The sequence below is a fragment of the Bos javanicus genome, chromosome 11, assembly GCF_032452875.1.
Source record: "Bos javanicus breed banteng chromosome 11, ARS-OSU_banteng_1.0, whole genome shotgun sequence".
In the NCBI taxonomy this organism is placed as follows: domain Eukaryota; kingdom Metazoa; phylum Chordata; class Mammalia; order Artiodactyla; family Bovidae; genus Bos; species Bos javanicus.
The window spans coordinates 87,824,867-87,843,483 of NC_083878.1; the positions used below are offsets into that span (position 1 = coordinate 87,824,867).

An 18,617-nucleotide genomic window follows, 5' to 3' on the forward strand; every position below is an offset into this window, starting at 1 on the left:
ACCAGCTGACCCCTCTCTGGAGTGTGTCCTAAGACAGGAGACCTGGATAACTACAAGTCACATCAGTTAGGAAGGGCTTGAAATACTAATTAGACTTTTATTCGGGAGAAAAAGGAAACTAAACAAAAGCCACAGAAAGCACTCAGAAGTGTCAAGGTTACCAACAAGAGAAGGGCAGAGACTCTTTGCACAGCACCCAAGGCCGACACCAACACCACACGAGCAGCACTCCTCAGAAAGCGTTCAACATGAAATGGGTTCCTCTGGGTCCAGAGTCCCCATCGTTTGGGGAGGGGGTATTGAAGAAGAGGCAAGAGACAGAGCTTCTAATTCTTGTTTTTTATTTGAAGCACAGCACTAGGCACGCAGTAGACAGTCACTGACTTGAACAGGTGAGCAGCAGGTGACCACCTGGTAGAGATGTTGCTGCAGTGACTCACGCCCCAGGAGGGAGTGTGACTGGAGGCCCCTGAGGTCACAGGACAATTACGCAGCCCCGAGGCGCCCCTGACGCCACCGCTACTGCAAAGGGCCTGAGATCCAGGCCAGACGTCGGTCACTCTCAAAATGGTCAGGTATGGAACTGCAGGCCAGGAATTTTAAAGATGTCTTAAAGCTATTTGTTACACATCACAGGGCCTCTCAGGATAATCTAATCTCACGTGTAAGTGGGTAGAGTGAATTTTAAAATTTATCCCAGGATTGTTGTTATTTTTCAGTTGCTAGGTCTTCACGACCCCATGGACTGCGGCGCACCAGGCTTCCCTGTCCTCCACCATCTCCTGGAGTTTGCTCAAACTCATGATGATGTCAATGAGGTTATCCAGTCTTCTTGTCCTCTGTGGTCCCCTTCTCCTCCTGCCCTCAGTCCTTCCCAGCATCAAGGTCTTTTCAATGAGTCAGCTCTTTGCATCAGGTGGCCAAAGGATTGGAGCGTCAACGTCAGTCCTTCCAATGAATATTCAGGGTTGAATATTTAAGATTGACTGGTTTGATCTCCTTGGAGTCCAAGGGACTCTCAAGAGCCTTCTCCAGCACCACAATTACTCTGAGTTTTAAAGGGTGGTGCTCATTTGTCCTCTAATTCTGGGATTTGTGAGTCCTCACCATATCTATGTGTGTCTTGATTTTATAGAATTTGATCTCATTCTTCTTTCAAACCATTTCCAGCAATCCTCCTCAGAGACCCCCTCACATTCCGGGTTCAGAAATGCACAGAAGCATTTTCTCTAAGGGCCGTGAGTCTGGCAGCGACAGCAGCTGAATGGAAGTGGGCAAACCCACGTCCTGCCCTTGGCTCAACTGTCTCTTGTGACTGACCAGAGCAAATCCTGAGGCCTGGTGTCCCATCTATAAAGCAGGAATTTGGATCCCCTTCTTATTTACTGAACTGAATTGGCACATGGATGCAGGACGCTAACAGCCCAAGCATAGTGAGTTTGGAGCCTCTCTGGGTTGAGCCAACCTTCAAAGTAGTCTGGTTTAATAATCTGTGTTAATATGTGAATGTGCGCCATTAGAAAAACTCCAGAATCTGGAGTATAGAACTTTAGATTTCTAGGACAGGATGAGCACCAACGATTTGGTATTGCTTGGTGTGAGCTTTGTGATCCTCCACCTCTGAACAGATGCCTGGGGCTGGTAAAAGCAAACAAACCCAATTACCTACATGTAGCTCCATCTGATTGCCAGGAGAAATACCAACAACCTAAGATAGACAGATGATACCACCTTTATAGCTGAAAATGAAGAGGCACTAAGGAGTCTCTTTATGAGGATGAAAAAGGAGAGTGAAAAAGCTGGCCTGAAATTCAACATTCAAGAAACTAAGATCATGGCATCCAGTCCCATCACTTCATGGACTAGAAGGGGAAAGGGTGGAAGCAGTGACAGATTTTATTTTCTTAAGCTCCAAAATCACTGCTGACAGTGACTGCAAGTCATGATATTACAAGACATTTGCTCCTTGGAAGGAAAACTATGACAAACCTAGATGGCGTATTAAAAAGCAGAGACATCATTTTGCTGACAAAGGTCCGTATAGTCAAAGCTATGGTTTTTCTGATAGTCATGTATGGATGTGAGAGTTGGACCATAAGGAAGGCTGAGCACCGAAGAATCAATGCTTTCAAACTGTAGGGCTGGAGAAAATTCTTGAGAATCCCTTGGACTGCAAGGAGATCAAACCAGTCAGTCCTAAAGGAAATCAACCCTGAATGTTCACTGGAAGGACTAATGCTGAAGCTCCAACACTTTGGCCACCTGTTTGGCAAAGATTGATTCATTGGAAAAGACCCTGATGTTGGGAAAGATTAATTTAGGCAAAAGGAGAATGGAGCAGCAGAGGATGAGATGACTAGATGGTATCACCAACTCAATGGATGTGAATCTGAGCAAATTCCAGGAGATAGTGAACGACTGGGGAGCCTGGTGTGCTGCAGTCCATGGGGTCACCAAGAGTCGGACCTGACTTAGCGACTGACCAACAACCGAGATATCTGAAAAGGCTTTCTTCTGAACACTTCCCACCTTCCCAGATGGCTTCATATAAAAGTTACTATTTCCACTGAGAAAACTCTATTACCCAATGCACAGCCATTACAAAGTAAACATGAGGCATTAAAACATGTTTTCTACTTCTCAGGTATTTAAAATAACTGAAACTATTATCACCACCATTGCTCACCCAGTTCTAGCTAGCTAGATCCTTTCCACTCCAGGAATCGAGAAACTGTGATCAGAAATGTTACAACAGCTGCCTAAAGTCAACCAGCGGCAGTCAATTAACATTCCTGAAAACAACAATCAGGCGGTCATAGGACAGACAGAAGAGGAGGGACAAGAAAAAGCCTGTCTGAAGAGGTTAACATCAGGAAGGCAGACACCTGGCATGGAAGGAAATATCTAGAATCACAGCAGAACAGGGCAACACAGTTCTGGGTGAATTCTTTCCTGGATTAAGGTTCATTCAGACAATACCTTTAAGCAATAAAAGAGCCATCTTAAAGCCTCAAGTCACCCATGCTTATTTTTTTAAAACGAAAACACTCACATTTTTGTTTCATAGTCCTTCCAAGCTTTATCAAAAGGCTTCTTCAAATCCTGTAAACAGAGAGGCATAAATTAAACTGGACTAATCATGAACTTCTGGGCAAGATAAACTTAACGTCTCCCAAGACTAGCCCTGAAAGGAGTATTAATTTCTGTAATAAATGACATATGTGATCCCATGAAAAATAAAGAGCCTAAGCTCTAAGTACAGGCTTTTTAATTAGACTAGTGGTGGCATTTCTTTTCTAAGAAATCTTTATTATAGAATATACAAAATGCACACAGAAAGAAGAGAGAATTGTGTAATGTGCCAGTCGGCTAGTTACAATGAGTTATCAACTCAGCATGTCTTGTTTCACCTAGACCGTGCCCTCTGCCCTAGAATCATTCTGAAATTAAACCCAGACAGACATAACATTTAATCTGCAAATATTTATCCCTCTGAAATAAAAGGACTCTGGCTTTTTTTTTTTTATTAATACAGGAATCTCAACACATGTACCCCTGACGTGGGCCCCAAAACAAGAATATAAAAGCCATTTACTGTCCCCTGTGACCTGATGGTTTAGGCGTTCAGTTGTGTTGGACTCTTGTGACCCCATGGACTGTGTAGCCCGCCAGGCTCCTCTGTCCATGGGATTCTCCAGGCAAGAATACTGGAGTGGGTCGCCATTTCCTTCTCCAGAGGGATCTTCCCAACCCAGGAATCGAACCTGGGTCTCCCGCATTGCAGGTGGATTCTCTACCATGTGAGCTACGAGGGGATCGATTCTGATTCACATTCTCTGATGAAACCTGACTTAAAAATGTACTGAGCCACCAAAAATTCCATCAAGTTGTTCCCACCTATGTATGCTCCCTTTAACAGGGCTCTTTTGGAAGAGAAAACCCTTTTGTTGCGGGGATTTCTAATTCTTTCTGGCTCTTCTCCAGCCTTCTGACAAGGCCCAAGCTCCACAGCCTGGCACCTAGAGCCTGCAGGAAGGGGGCCAGTCCACCCCATCAGCTTCACCTCTACTCCCGCCAGCTCAGGCCACCGGGCCGGACTGCATCTGGCTGCTGCAGACAGGCCGGACTTGCAGGCCCCGGGGCACGACTTGCCCTGTGCACTCCACCCTCTCGTTTTACTGCCTACCTCTCCTGACAGGTTCTTCGGGGCCCCAGGGGATGATGAGTAACGTTCCTCAGTGTCTTCACTCCTAACGGCTCACCCGGCCAGACTCCCTGCCCCGACAGCTCTCCGTGCATGGTCTGCCTCTGCAGAGACCCCAGGTCGGCCAGGTTGGCCTTGCGGAGGCTGCTGGGGATCAGAGAGCTCGGCCTCCTAAGGACTGGGACATGGTCGTCTCCCTTTTGTATCACACACCTGTCTGTGCCAGAGATATGCACGAGTGACTTTCTGCTCAGCACCTGGCCCCACACAGCACTCGAGCCCTACACACACGTGCTCAGGACACAGATCACGACTTGAGGGTTTGTGGGAGGCTGATGAGGCCTCAACAATGGGTGCCCTTTGCAGGATAGAAAAATAAAGGTGGCTCAGGCCTTGCTGGTGCTGATCTCCCAGTGGGGAGACCACGTTCCTGCAAGGGGCCTGTTACAGGGACCAGTCAGGGCCAGACTAGCTGGAAAACCGGACTGCACACAGGCTTCCCTGCTCCGCCAGCCGAGCCCATAGCTGTTCATAGTTTTGTCGCTTTCCCTCCCACATCCCTCCCACCAGCGGGACAAGTGAGAAAGCCACGGGTCACCACTGTTAGGGGTGAATGGTGGTGCCAAGGTGGCCAGTCAAGGGAGCCCGAGGTGGCACGGAGCTGTCCTGCCATTTCAGGAAGGCCTGAGGGGTATCTGCCCAGACGGGCCAGCAAGACCACGATGCTGTCCTTGGACCGCCAGCCCCAGACAGGCCTCCGCAGGTCGTACCCCTTTCACTCCTTTCAGGTCCCCCTTCAGCAAACTGTCCAGAGGGAAGGAGATTATGTTGTTCATGTTCTGAATCTAAAAGACAAAAAAAAAAAAACAGAAAAATATTCTTATTTCATTTCCTTTTTAATTTAAAGCAAGGACAGTAAGGAGGTTAAGAGAACACGTGGTAATAAACTTTCCCTAAAACCCCATCATCCTTAACATTCTCTGTAACGATGTCATCTCATGAATGAAAACTTAACAGTGAAACGTCTATATCTGTTTATATTTCACAAAATATTAACCTATTACTGGGCTATGAAGTCTGTGGAAAGATAACCATTACAATGAAGGAAAAAATCAACAACAGAAGCACTTTAAAGATCCAGGAACGGGAACCCACCAACACTTCCTCCTCTCACAGCTCCATCCATGGCCTGGGGCTGTGGCTCTGGTCAGTTCTGGGGGGTCCACAGCACCCCCAGTCTCCACAGCACGGCCCCCAGCAAAGGAAACTAAAAGAGAACGTGTGTGAAAGAGTGAGAGGGAACAGTACCGAGGGGGTGGGGGGCGGCTGGAGAAAGCAGGTAAGCGAGAAAAGGAGGGACAAGCGGTCTCGAGGTCCCCTGTTCTTCCCCCTGAAGCAAGAAGGCAAGAAATGGTGGCTTAGCAAGTTGTCACTATGGATTAAATCAAGAACCAAAGCCTCCTGAAACACTTGGGGCCTGACCCCGCCGGCCACTCAGCTGTGAGCCAACTTGAAGACACCAAGCTTCAGTGAGCAAGAAAGCTCAAGGCGCAGAGTCCCTGGGTTCTCAACCTGATGAGAGTCCCGCCCCAGGGAAAAGAAAGCTGAGGCTCTCCGTCCTCACCTTCCCCCACACGTGCTCTCCAAGTCAGCACAGCTGCCACGCAGCCTGCTGTGGCACGTGCCTGTGTCACTTCAGAGACCTGCACCGAAACTATGGGACCGTCAATGGAGAGAGAAGCCTTGTGTAAGACCCTTCCTTCTTACAACCCGACAAAGGAAAATTTCACTTTTAGTAGAATTACCTTGGGCTGGAAGGCCAACCACCATCACAACTTTTACAGCCATGTGGGATCTGACTTCCATGCACTATTCAGCACACGAACTTTCAAAACGGAGGAAGAAATTTGCCTGAAAACTACTACTAGCAAGGTGTGTAACCATGCCTGCACCAGCCACCTCCCCTGCTAGATAAATGGTCAAGTCATGACTGTAATCTCCGAAATGCCTTCTGGGGTAATTGCTGTCTGAGGCTTCCACAGCTCGACTAGGCACGCACCAGCAGAGGCACAACGCCCTCAGCAATGACTTGCCAGGATCAGCCTGGAGAGTTCGGATTTAAATACTGAAAACCTGAGTCTAAGGTGAGGCCATGCAGGTGACTCACGCCTGGGTTTCCCCACATGTGTCCCACGTCTCCACCCGCCAGCTCAGCACTCAGCCTGCCTCCTGGGGCTCTGGCCTCTCCAGCTGCTACCCGTCCACATGCTCCCTCTGCCTTCTCACATCCCTGCCCCTTTTCTGGACTTGAGGCATCACTTCCCCCCTCCCACCCCAACCCCTTCCTTGCAGCTGTCTGGTTTCTCTGATGTGTCCCTAATAAAAACCAAACCTATTTCTGCATCTCAACCCTCACAGTCCAACCTCATTTGCCACATTTCATTCCCATGTCTAGCTGAACAGACGTCTTTCTCATTTCCTGCTCCCCGGAGTCTAAGTTCATGGATGACATGCTCCGTCCTGAGCTCACAGTCTTCCCTGTGCCCCTGATGCCCAAAACCTGCCCATCCATGAGGATGACTCAGCTGCCATCATTTTCATTAACATCCCAACTGCTCAGCAAGAAGCAATGCCCACCCCCACACTGATCCTCCAATATATTCTTTTTAAAAAAAAATTATTATTTTTGGCTATGTCAGGATTTAGTTGTGGCACTTGGATTTAGTTGCCCTGTGGCATGTGGGATCTTAGTTCCCAGACCAGGGATTGAACCACTGTCCCCTGCATTGGAAGGCAGATTCTTAACCACTGGACCACCGAGGAAATACCCAGAATTTTCATTTTTAAAAATATCTTAAGGGACTTAACAGGTTCCACCCTGCATTCGTCTTATCAAGCTCACGCATGCCACAAATCCTAAGGGGCGGCTTCAAGCTTTTCTGTTCTCCATTGCACTCATCTACTTCTGCTTCACTGACTACACTAAAGCCTTTGACTTTAGCGTAGGAAAAACAAATTGTGGAAAATTCTTAAAGAGATGGGAATACCAAATCACCTTACCTGCCGCCTGAGAAACCTGTATGCAGGTCAAGGACACAATGGACTGGTTCAAAATTGGGAAAGGAGTACGTCAAGGCTGTATATTGTGGCCCTGCTTATTTAACTTATATGCAGAGTACATCAAGCAAAATGTCGGGCTGGTTGAAGCACAAGCTGGAATCAAGATTGCTGGGAGAAATATCAATAACCTCAGATATGCAGATGACACCACCCTTACAGCAGAAAGCAAAGAGGAACTAAAGAGCCTCTTGATAAAGGTGAAAGAGGTGAGTGAAAAAGCTGGCTTAAAACTCAACATTCAAAAAACTAAGATCCTGGCACCTGGTCTCATCACTTCATTGCAAATAGATGGGTAAATAATGAAAACAGTGACAGACTTAATTTTCTTGGGCTCCAAAATCACTGCAGATGGTGACTGCAGCCATGAAAAAATTAAAAGATGGTTGCTCTTTTGAAGAAAAGCTATGACAAACCTAGACAGCATATTAAAAAACAGAGTCATCACTTTGCCGACAAAGGTCCATCTAGTCAAGGCTATGGTTTTCCCAGTAGTCATGTACGGATGTGAGAGTTGGACCATAAAGAAGGCTGAACACTGAAGAATTGATGCTTTTGAACTGTGGTGTTAGAGAAGAGTTTTGAGAGTCCCTTGGACTGCAAGGAGATCCAACCAGTCAATCCTAAAGGAAATCAACCCTGGATATTCATTGGAAGGACTGTTACTTAAGTTCCAATACTTTGACCAGCTGATGTGAAGAGCTGACTGACTCACTGGAAAAGGCCCTGATGCTGGGAAAGACTGAAGGCAGGAGGAGACGACAGAGGATAACATGGCTGGATGGCATCACTGCCTCAATGGACATGAGTTTGAACAAGCTCTGGGAGATGAAGGACATGGAAACCTGGCGTGCTGCAGTCCATGGGGTGACAAAGAGTCGGACGCGACTGAGTGAGTGAACTGAACAACAATAAGAGACAGAATCTAGAGATACATTAATAGCTTTAAACATCACATTATGAATGTGGGAATTCGTTAACTCATTCACCATGTATTTATTGAGCACCTATTTTACAGACAGCAGAAAACTGGCTACAAATGAACAAATCAATGTTTGCCATCTCAGAGGAAGAATAAATATGTTGTTGTTCAATTGTTAAGCCGTGTCCAACTCTTTGCGACCCCATGGACTGCAGCACACCAGGCTTGCCTGTCCATCATCAACTCCCGGAGCCTACTCAAACTCACGTCCATCAAGTCAGTGATGCCATCCAACCATCTCATCCTCTGCTGCTCTCTTCCTCCTGCCTTCAATCTTTCCCAGCATCAGGGTCTTTTCCAATGAGTCAGCTCCTCAAATCAGGTGCCCAAAGGATTGTAGTTTCAGCTTCAGCATCAGTCCTTCCAATGAACATTCAGGGTTGATTTTTTTTAGGGTTGACTGGTTTGATCTCCTTGCAGTCAAAGGGACTCTCAAGAGTCTTCATAAATATGTAGACACCAAGAATTAAACGAAAGTGTAAGACACACGACATGCAACATGCTGGACTCTGTACAGATACTAGTGGTTCTGAGCAGTCAGGTGGGCTGACTTGGGCTTGGAAAAAACGTGACTGTTCCAGTTCCTAAGCCTCAACTCTGTCCCTTCATCCACTGGACTGCAGAGTCCTGGCTGGAGTTGGACAGGTCAGTCCTGAGTGCTGCCTGGACGAGGCCAGTGTAAGACCCAGAGCAGCAGGAATGGCCTGAGGAGGGGGCATCAGAGCCGCTTAGGGCAGGAGGCTGAACTAAAGATACTGGAACAAACAGATACACGGTGGGTTGGGGGAAAAAAGAATAAGGTGCCTGCTGATTAAAACTTGCGTTTCTAGGAAGAACTCTGGTGTGTTTCTACGAGGTGCATTACGTGTGAGTGCATGCATGAATGAGACAAAAACAAGGTTCTGCAGAGCAGGGAAGAAGAACAGCACCCAGAATTTGTTTACATGTCTATTTTAGGACTGTTACCAGGAGTTCCCTGGCAGTCCAGTGGTTAGGACTCCGCGCTACCACTGCAGAGGGCCTGGGTTCAACCCCTGGTCAGGGAACTAAAATCTCACAAGCTGTGTGGTGTGGCCAAAAAAAAAAAAAAAAGACTTTATTATTATTTCTTATTATTTTTTTAATTGAAATAAGAAGTCAGGTAGTGAGGACAGGTATTAGGTGAGAAGAGGTAAACTTGGCTTCAGCATCCAAGAATTAAACATTAGAGTAAAAAGCTAAGAACATGAGGGCCCGCTTTCACGCTGGACACTGGGGACAAGGTGGGCGTGACACGCAACAGCCATCACAGCCGTGACGACAGTGATGGAGGCGGCACATGGGGCACTCAGGGAGCAATGGGAGATGGAGCAGGTGAGAGGGCTTGGGCGACAAAGACGCATTAGACAGAAGCTCGGTCCTCATGACTCACCGTTTAGTAAGGAAGATGAAGCATGTATGTGCCACACGGAAACCCTATGAGCCATAAATAGAACACCACGGAATTGCTCAGAAGAGAGAATCGCTTTCAGTTTGAACACCAGGGAAATCTTTTGCTGACGGGGGATTACATGGGACGGACCTTCAAAGACGGGGAGGACTCTGCTGTGGGAGCGGGTGGAGGGCATCCCGGCACAGGACCCGAGCAGAAGGGAAGCACCTCAGCCAGGTGGGAGGAGGGGGCAGCAGAAGGTAAGAGCTAGAAAGAGCAGTCCGGAGAGGATCCCACCAAGGGGGTTCCGGCCCTCCTTCCAGCCACTTCTCTTTCTGGGGTTACTTAAGTGATCTAAAATAAGAAGCTATTACTTCTCTAATTAGAACATAATTAGCAAAAATTACTACAAAAGAGATGGAAAGTAGATCAGTAGTTGCCTGGGGCTGGGGGTGGAAATGGGGATTAACTATGAGGGGACGGGAAGGACCTTACAGTGGGGGGACGGGGGTGAGGAAATGTCCCCAAATTGATTCGAGGTCGCGGCTGCACACTTGGTAAAGCTACTAGAAATCTCTGACTTGTAGAAACGGGATGGGTGAATTTTATGATATACAATACAGCTCATAAAGCTGCTTTTCCTTTTTTAAAGAAGAAACTGTTATGAACATATGCAGAGCTGCAACAAGCAAAGCACCCCACCCGCACTCCCGGCCCCAGCCTCTGCCTGCCCTTTGCACCTACCTGCTCTCATACGCAACCTGAACAACACACAATGACTCAGCGTGAGCGTCCAGGAAATGACTGGTCCAGGTCTCCGCCTGAGCCCTGAACCGTGTGCGGAGCCCAGGTGTCCTGTCTGGGACAGGAAGGACCAGCTCCGGGCCTCCCTCGGACAGCCTGTACCAGAGCTGTCCCGCAGTCTCAGGTCCACAGCTGAACAAACCATCCCCATTCCGGCCACGAGAGGTGAAAACCACAGCCAAGGGCTCACTGCACATACGTCGTGCTCAATGGCTCCAGCCTCAACTTACCAGCAACGCAACCGTTATGATCTATGGGAAGAATTAAAACTACCCCTGGGCGACCCAGCGCGAATATTTTCCTTAGCACCGAGCAAGCACTGGGCTTTCTCTTATCCTCTGACTTTTCTGACTTAGTTTTAACAAGTAAAACGGCTTTTCTGAAACACCAAGCTCGATCTGAGTACAAATTATGACTCTTAATCGCTGCTAGTAAGTACGGATCCAACACCGAGAGCACACAGGCAATCTTTAACAGTCCTCCCCTTCTCTGTCTTCCCTTTTCCTGGGTTCACTTGGATATGTCTTGACAAGAAGAATTGATAAGTGATCAAATGTCTGTAATCTCAGAAGGAGAAGAATGAGTCAGTCATGGAGAGACAGGCAGACAGGCTATCAGAGACCAAGGGCGGCCTCGGTAATGTCACAGCTGATCAGCAGAGACAGATAAGGAGATGGGGGCAGTGGGGGAATACAGCCAGACAGCAGCCATCTTTCCACATGGCTTCTTCCTAATTATTATGTTTTGGTCTCAAAATTCCTCGACCCTAGCTTTGCCACTTTCATATTCTAAAATCCGCTCCCGCCCCAACACTTCCCCTGACACAGGGGCAAGGTCTCAGCTGCTCCTTCAGCTCATCACTGGTCACCAGCAGCTGCTGAGCCAGGCAAAGCTCCGCCCCTGGTCCCAGCCTGACCCCCAGGACCCCGCAAGCATTCCCCTTCCCAACTCGGGCAGCGAGTACACCTGCACTGCCCTGGAGATCCGTCCAGAAGCCTGAAGCTAGAAAGTATTCTCATATCTCAGCGCACTATTCTCAGGAGCAGCAAAGAGAAGACCCTTGGACTGCAAGGAGATCCAACCAGTCCATCCTAAAGGAGATCAATCCTGAATACCCCCTGGAAGGACTGATGCTGAAGCTGAAACTCCAATACTTTGGCCACCTGATGCAAAGAACTGACTCACTGGAAAAGAACCTGATGCTGGGCAAGACTGAGGGCAGGAGGAGAAAGGGATGACAGAGGATGAGATGGTTGGATGGCATCATCAACTCTATGGCCATGAGTCTGAGCAAGCTCCAGGAGATGGTGAAGGACAGGTAAGCCTGGCGTGCTGCAGGTCATGGGGTTGCAAAGAGTCCAAATGACTTAGCAGCTGAACAACAAACAACAAGAAGACTCAGGACAAAAGCTGCTGGGCAGAATCTTCTTGGCTTTTGAGTCTAGAAAAGAATAGGTCTTTTAAGGGCTCTCCTCAAAAACCCTTCATAGTGGCCAACTCTTCACGAACAATCAGTGTTTCCTTAAAAGGCCATATATAAAACATGGCTAAAGTGCCTTACCTGAAATGCAGCTGTGTCATGTAAGCTTATTTTAATACGCCTAATCTATGAAAGCAGAGACTGAAATGACAACACTGGGATCTGCAGGGTTTTGTTTCCTTTTTAACTTGAGCAAATGCTGCTCAATCACAGAGTTCAGTTCAGTTCAGTTCAGTTGCTCAGTCGTGTCTGACTCTTTGCGACCATATGGATTGCAGCACACCAGGCCTCCCTGTCCATCACCAATTCCCGGGGTTTACTCAAACTCATGTCCATTGAGTTGGTGATGCCATCCAACCATCTCATTCTCTGTCATCCCCTTCTCCTCCTGCCTTCTATCTTTCCCAGTATCAGGGTCTTTTCCAATGAGTCAGTTCTTTGCATCAGGTGGCCAAAGGATTGGAGCTTCAGCTTCAACATCAGTCCTTCCAATGGATATTCAGGACTGACTTCCTTTAGGATGGACTGGTTGGATCTCCTTGCAGTTCAAGGGACTCTCAAGAGTCCTCTCCAACACCACAGTTCAAAAGCATCAATTCTTTGGTGCTCATCTTTCTTTTTAGTCCAACTCTCACATCCATACATGACTACTGGAAATCACAGAGTTAAGGAGGTAAAGTCAAGACTTCAAGAAGGGCAAAAACCTGTTCACACGTGCACACCTCTGTGTGGGAGGGCGGAGAGCTCAAAGACCTCAGATCTCACTGCTTCGAACAAGGGCATTCCTAGCAGAGGCTTTGGCATGAGCCAAGGACATGCACGGAGGAAACAGGCTGCACCCGCCTGGAGCTGCGAAGTCTTCTCCAGGAGCTGGAGCCTGAGACCCGGGGCAGGGAGAGAGGGAGAGAGCGAGTGTGTGTGTGTGTGCATGCATGTGTGTGCGCTGCAGGGTGTGTTACAGTAGTAGGAAAGGCTTTACACCTGTGCAGTCCATTACAAAAGACACTAGCTACACAGGCCCATCCAAAGTGAAGTGGCTTAAAACTGAATCAAGTTAGAAACTGAGTTCCTCAGCTGTGCTAGCATGTTTCAGGTGCACAAGAGCCACGGGTGGTGAGTGGCTTCTGATACTGGATAGAGCAGATGCAGACCACGTCCATCGACACACGGTTCTGGTGGACAGCAGTGCTTTACATGAGCAACCTCAAGAAAACGTTAAGCAGCTCTGAGGTGTAACTGATGTCTCAGTACAATAATCTGCCCACATTAGTGTGGGCGTTACGATGCGTACACGCACCCAGAAAACCACTGCCCAAATCCAGATAGTTAATGCACCGTCACCCCCGGGGCCTTTCTGCAATCCCTACCTCCCAGCTGCTCATTCCTCCATCTCCAGGCAACAGCTGATCTGCTTCTGTCTTCACAGAGTAACCTGCATTTTCCAGGGCTTCACATACGTGAAATCCTACACCGTGCACTGCTTTCTGCCGGCTTTTTTCATCCTTGCTTTGAGAGCCATCAGTGTTGTTGCATCAGTGGCTCCCTCCCATTCCTGTGAAACAGTTTTCCATCACCTGGCTTATCCACAAGTTTCTGAGTTCTTCCCAATCTGGGAGCTGCTACAGATCTTACAAAGGGCCTCCTTCCCTGGTAGCTCAGACGGTAACGAATCTGCCTGTGATGCAGGACATCTGGGTTCCATTCCTGGGTTGGAAGGCCGAACACCTGCTCCCCCTGGAGGTGCCCACCCTCCATGATGTGCCGTCTACATCGGGGTTCCCTATTTCCAGTCCATAGAGCAGTTCCTCAGAGACACACAGGAAAACCTGACAAAGGAAAACCACCTAGGCCACTTTCATTTTTGGAGATTTCTCCCCAGGGGCTGGTGAAAACACTGCCGAAAGCCCACCACGCATGCACACACGTGCACACACCACACAGTGTCTTGCGTGCTCTCTCACATGGGGCCCTCATGAACACACGCACCCAGGCCTGGTTCTTGGCAGCAGAGTCACTCTGATGGTTTGTTTAATTAAAAAGGGAGATGGGGAGCCCAAGCAGTTCCTGAGTGTTTAACGCAAACTGAAAGATCAAAACCAGGCAGCTGCCAAAAACACTGGCAACTTTCACACAAGAAAGAGGGGAGACAGCTGACCCGGTTTCTGCCTTTAGCGCTGCGTCTCTGGCAGTCACTCCGCTTTGATCTTTCAGGTTTTAAGTGCAGAGAAAACAGCGACCCTCTTCCACTGGGGAGCAGATGATGAAACGACCCACCGCAGCCCACCTACAGCCGTGTGGTCAACTCTGAGAGGCGCGGGGGCCGGCACAGAAAAGCCCAGGACTCATCAATCCACAGTGTCTTCTAAAACCCACGTGACATTAAAACTGCTGAGTTAAGCCATCACCAAAAACTTAAGCACCTTTTCCAACGCATCAGCTCTGAGAACTTGAGGGTGGACACACAGACAAGTGTACACTCTGGTATCCTGGCATCAGTCTCCCCGGGGGAAGATGGGAAGTGGTCCACTGGGCTGTCCTTAGCACAGCTGGTTCCGACACCAAGCTCAGTGTCACCAGGACTGATAAATGCGAATGGAGGGTGAACTCTGGGAGACGGTGCCCAGCAGAGAGTGTTCTAGCAGCTGTTCAGGTGCTGTCATTGGGTGAAGCTCGAGAACCACGATTCAGTAGGTGTATGTGGGGCCTGTGTCTTTTAACTGGTTGCAAATGCTGCTGCTGCTGGTCCACGGACCATACTTCGAGAATTTCTGCTCTCAGGTGATGCTTCTCAGACTAGAATGGGCTGATTTGTGCCCTGGAAAAATGGAGTTCGGCAGGCCTAGCGGACAAGGGCCTGGGGGTCCGGGGTGGGGTCCTGCGTTTCTTAGTAGCTCCAGTTGACTCCATTTGAGTGCAAGGCTAGGGCTCTCTGAGGGCAAGACGAGGCTCTGGGGATGGCAAATGAAACAAATGATGTCCAAGAGCTTTGTAAACCAGAATTTACAAGTACCGATGTAGCTTGTCGAATTTTAGGTTTAAAGCAGGGCTTCCCTGGTAGCTCCAGGGGTAAAGAATCTGCCTGCAATGCAGGAGACAGGGGTTTGATCCCTGGGTCAGGAAGATCCCCTGGAGAAAGAAATGGCAACCTGCTCCAGTATGTTTGGCCTGGAAAATCCCATGGTCAGAGGAGCCTGGCAGTCTACAGTCCAAGGGGTCACAAAGGGTCGGACACACTGAGCGACGAACACTTTCACTTTTAAGGTAAGGGATGTGTTCATGAACTTGGCGAAGGGCCTGGACGTGGACGGACCCTGGGATAGCCCCTAGAACCCCCACCCACCTCTACCGAGGACCCAAGCACCCGAGGCTGTGAGAGTCACCTCGACACCTTCTGAGGTCGCACCGCAGGCCTCCGCGGCATTCGTACAGGGCTGGGCCGGCCCACACAGCATCCTAATCAAAGTAGCCCTGATGGGAGCAGTGAGTGCTTCCTGCCCAGGGAACTGGGTGCCCTCAACAGGCACTCGCTCACTCTTCTCAGCTGAGCTCTCCTCCTGGGCCCGCCCCTCCAGGGCTTTTCCCACCCTCTCTGACCTTGAGGAGTCAGTGTACCATAGGAGTTACAATGAAGTGGCCCTGCCTTTCTGAAAAAAAAAAAAAAAGAATCGAAGTACAACGCGTACACAGTAGTGTCTGTGCTGCAACCAAACACAGGCTCTGACAGTAAGAGGCCCTACTGCTTTTGTTGTTTTGGTCAGACTAAGGACATGCTCTCATTTGGGTCAGGAATCTGTAAGTATAGGAAACAGCTTGCAGTGCTAAAGTCTTGTGGTGTTCTTGTTCAGTCATTCAGTTGTGTCCAACTCTACAATACCACGGACTGCAGCACGCCAGGCTTCCCTGTCCTTCCCCATCTCCCGGAGTCTGCTCAAACTCATGTCCATTGAGTCGGTGATGCCATCCAACCATCTCATCCTCTCTTGCCCTTTTCTTCTGTCTTCAATCTTTCCCATCAACCAGGGTCTTTTCCAACAAGTCAGCTCTTCGCATCAGGTGGCCAAAGCATTGAAGCTTCAGCTTCAGCATCAGTTTCCTTCCAGTGAATATTCAGGGCTGATTTCCTTCAGGATTGGCTGGTTTGATCTCCTTGCTGTCCAAGGCACTCTCAAGGGTCTTCTTCAGTGAAGAGAATTTCCAAGCATGTATCAGGCCAGACAAAAATCATTCACAGCAGAGGTTTCCAGGTGTCCAACATGACTGTCAGTAGGTCCATCCAGAACTCTGTTCCCCTAGGAAAGCCCCAGCCTTCAAGCCCTCCCATTCAGACATCACAGACTCCTACTCTGTGTACAACCTAAGCAGCTGGTCATGGCGTTCTCCAGCTCACAGTGCTGGGGAAGCAGGCACTAAGAGAGGTGGAGACCAGCAATTAGCACGGCAAACAGTGTCAGGATATTAAAAAAAAAAAAAAAACAGACCTTGAAAATGGAAATCTGACAGTCTGACACCAGTCTAAGGGCAGTTACTCCTACACAGCAGGTACCAGGCACTGGGGGGGTTTCTCTAGAGTTCAGCACAGCTCCTTAATTTATGCCCTAGACAACTGTACAACATTACTTTGCCAACAAAGGTCTGTCTAGTCAAAGCTATGGTTTTTCCAGTAGTCATGTATGGATGTGAGAGGTGGACTGTAAAGAAAGCTGAGCACCGAAGAATTGATGCTTTTGAACTGTGGTGTTGGAGAAGACTCTTGAGAGTCCCTTGGACTGCAAGGAGATCAAACCAGTCTATTCTAAAGGGGATCAGTCCTGAATATTCATTGGAAGGACTGATGCTGAAGCTGAAACTCCAATCCTTTGGCCACCTGATATGAAGAACTGACTCACTGGAAAAGACCCTGACGCTGGGAGAGATTGAAGGCGGGAAGAGAAGGGGACGACAGAGGATGAGATGGTTGGATGGCATCACTGACTCAATGGACATGAGTTTAAGTAAATTACAGAGTTGGGGATGTGGACAGGGAATGCTGCAGTCCATGGGGTCACAAAGAGTCGGACATGACTGAGCGACTGAACTGAACTGAGACAATGGTAAACCTTCCTCCTCTAAAGATGAAATTACGATCAATGCCTCCGCTGAATAAATACTGTAGGGCATTTGAAAACAAATGGAAAACAGACATAGAAAGCAAACTTACGGTTATCAGAGGAGACAGCGGGGACAGGGGCACATTTGGAGTTTGGAATTAACACACACACACTACAGATAAAACACAGGAACAACAGGCTGTACAGGGAACTATAGTCAGAGTCTTATAATAACCTACAAAGGAGAAGAATCTGAAAAAGAATATACCTCTGTAACTGGATCACTCTGCTACACACTGAAACTAACACAACGCTGTAAATTAACTCTATTGCAATTTTTAAAAATGCTTTAAGAAGAGAAAGAATGTAAGACATTTTCAGTAGACACGAAAACAGGAGAAAGTTTACGGGATCATTGAGGCTGAGGGCCTCTGCTTAAGTGAGCTCCACATTGAGCAAAACGCGATGAGCTTTGTTATTGTGGAGAATCAGCATCTACTGCCTCAGGCCTCCCTGTCGGGCCTTGCCTGCATCACAGGGACAAAGCCACACTCTTCCCAACAACCTTACTAGCTCTTTGCTCTGTTGCTATTTACGTCTTCTAATTCCAATCGTGTATTAAAAAAAAATTTTTTTTTAACTTCCGTACACGTTGGTCAGTGGGACTTTAGGTTCCTCTTTCCATGTGAGTGAAGTGAAATTCCTCAACCCCCGGGCCACTGTCAGCTCTCACCCTGGAGCTCCTTCCTGGGCCATGCTATCACCTGGGGCAGGTTTATGATCTGAGGGTATGTGTTTCATGAGCCTTTCTCTGAAAACAGAGCTGGACACGACATACCTGCAACTGAACTTTCAGGAAATCTGTCCTTTCACGCAGCCCCTCACTAAAAGGCCACTTATTTTAAAAATTATTTTTAATTGGAGGAACACTGCTTTACAATATCGTGTTGGCTTTTGCTCAGTCAACCATGTCCGACTCTCTGCAACCTTATGGACTGTAGCCTGCCAGGCCCCTCAGTCCATGAGATTCTCCTGGAAAGAGGACTGGAGTGAGTGAGCTTCCGTGCCCTCCTCCAGGGGATCTTCCCGACCCAGGGATCAAACCCAGGTCTCCACATTGCAGGCGGATTCTTTACCACTGAGCCACCAGGGAAGCCCTGGCTTCTGCCAAACACCAGCATGAAATCAGTCATTCGTATACCTATGCACCCTCCCTCTTGAACCTCCCTCCCACCTCCCAGCCCAGCCCACCCCCTGGCTTGTCACTGAGCACTGGACTTGAGCCACCTGCGCCATACAGCAAATTTCCAGCAGCTCTCTAATTTTACACATGGTAATGTATATGTTTCAATGCTACTCTCTCAATTCATCCCACCCTCTCCTTCCACCCTCTGGTGCTCGCAAGTCTCTTCTCTATGTCTGCGTTTCCACCTCTGCCCTGCAAACAGGCTCGTCAGTACCCTCTTTCTAGATTCCATATATATGCATTAATAAACAGTATTTGTCTTTCTCTTTCTGACTGACTTCACTGT

General features: G+C 48.4%; 1 protein-coding gene across 4 annotated transcripts in view; it reads right to left on the bottom strand.

Moving 5' to 3' along the window:
* ASAP2 (ArfGAP with SH3 domain, ankyrin repeat and PH domain 2) overlaps positions 1-18,617 on the bottom strand; it is a 158,573-nt gene that overhangs the window by 69,946 nt on the left and 70,010 nt on the right. For all 4 annotated transcript variants that reach the window (XM_061433341.1, XM_061433340.1, XM_061433342.1 and 1 more), the window contains 2 exons: positions 4,975-5,049; positions 3,053-3,102 (listed from right to left, as the gene is read on the bottom strand). In XM_061433341.1, the coding sequence (XP_061289325.1) occupies positions 3,053-3,102; positions 4,975-5,049 (125 nt within the window). The remainder of the gene's footprint in view (positions 1-3,052; positions 3,103-4,974; positions 5,050-18,617) is intronic.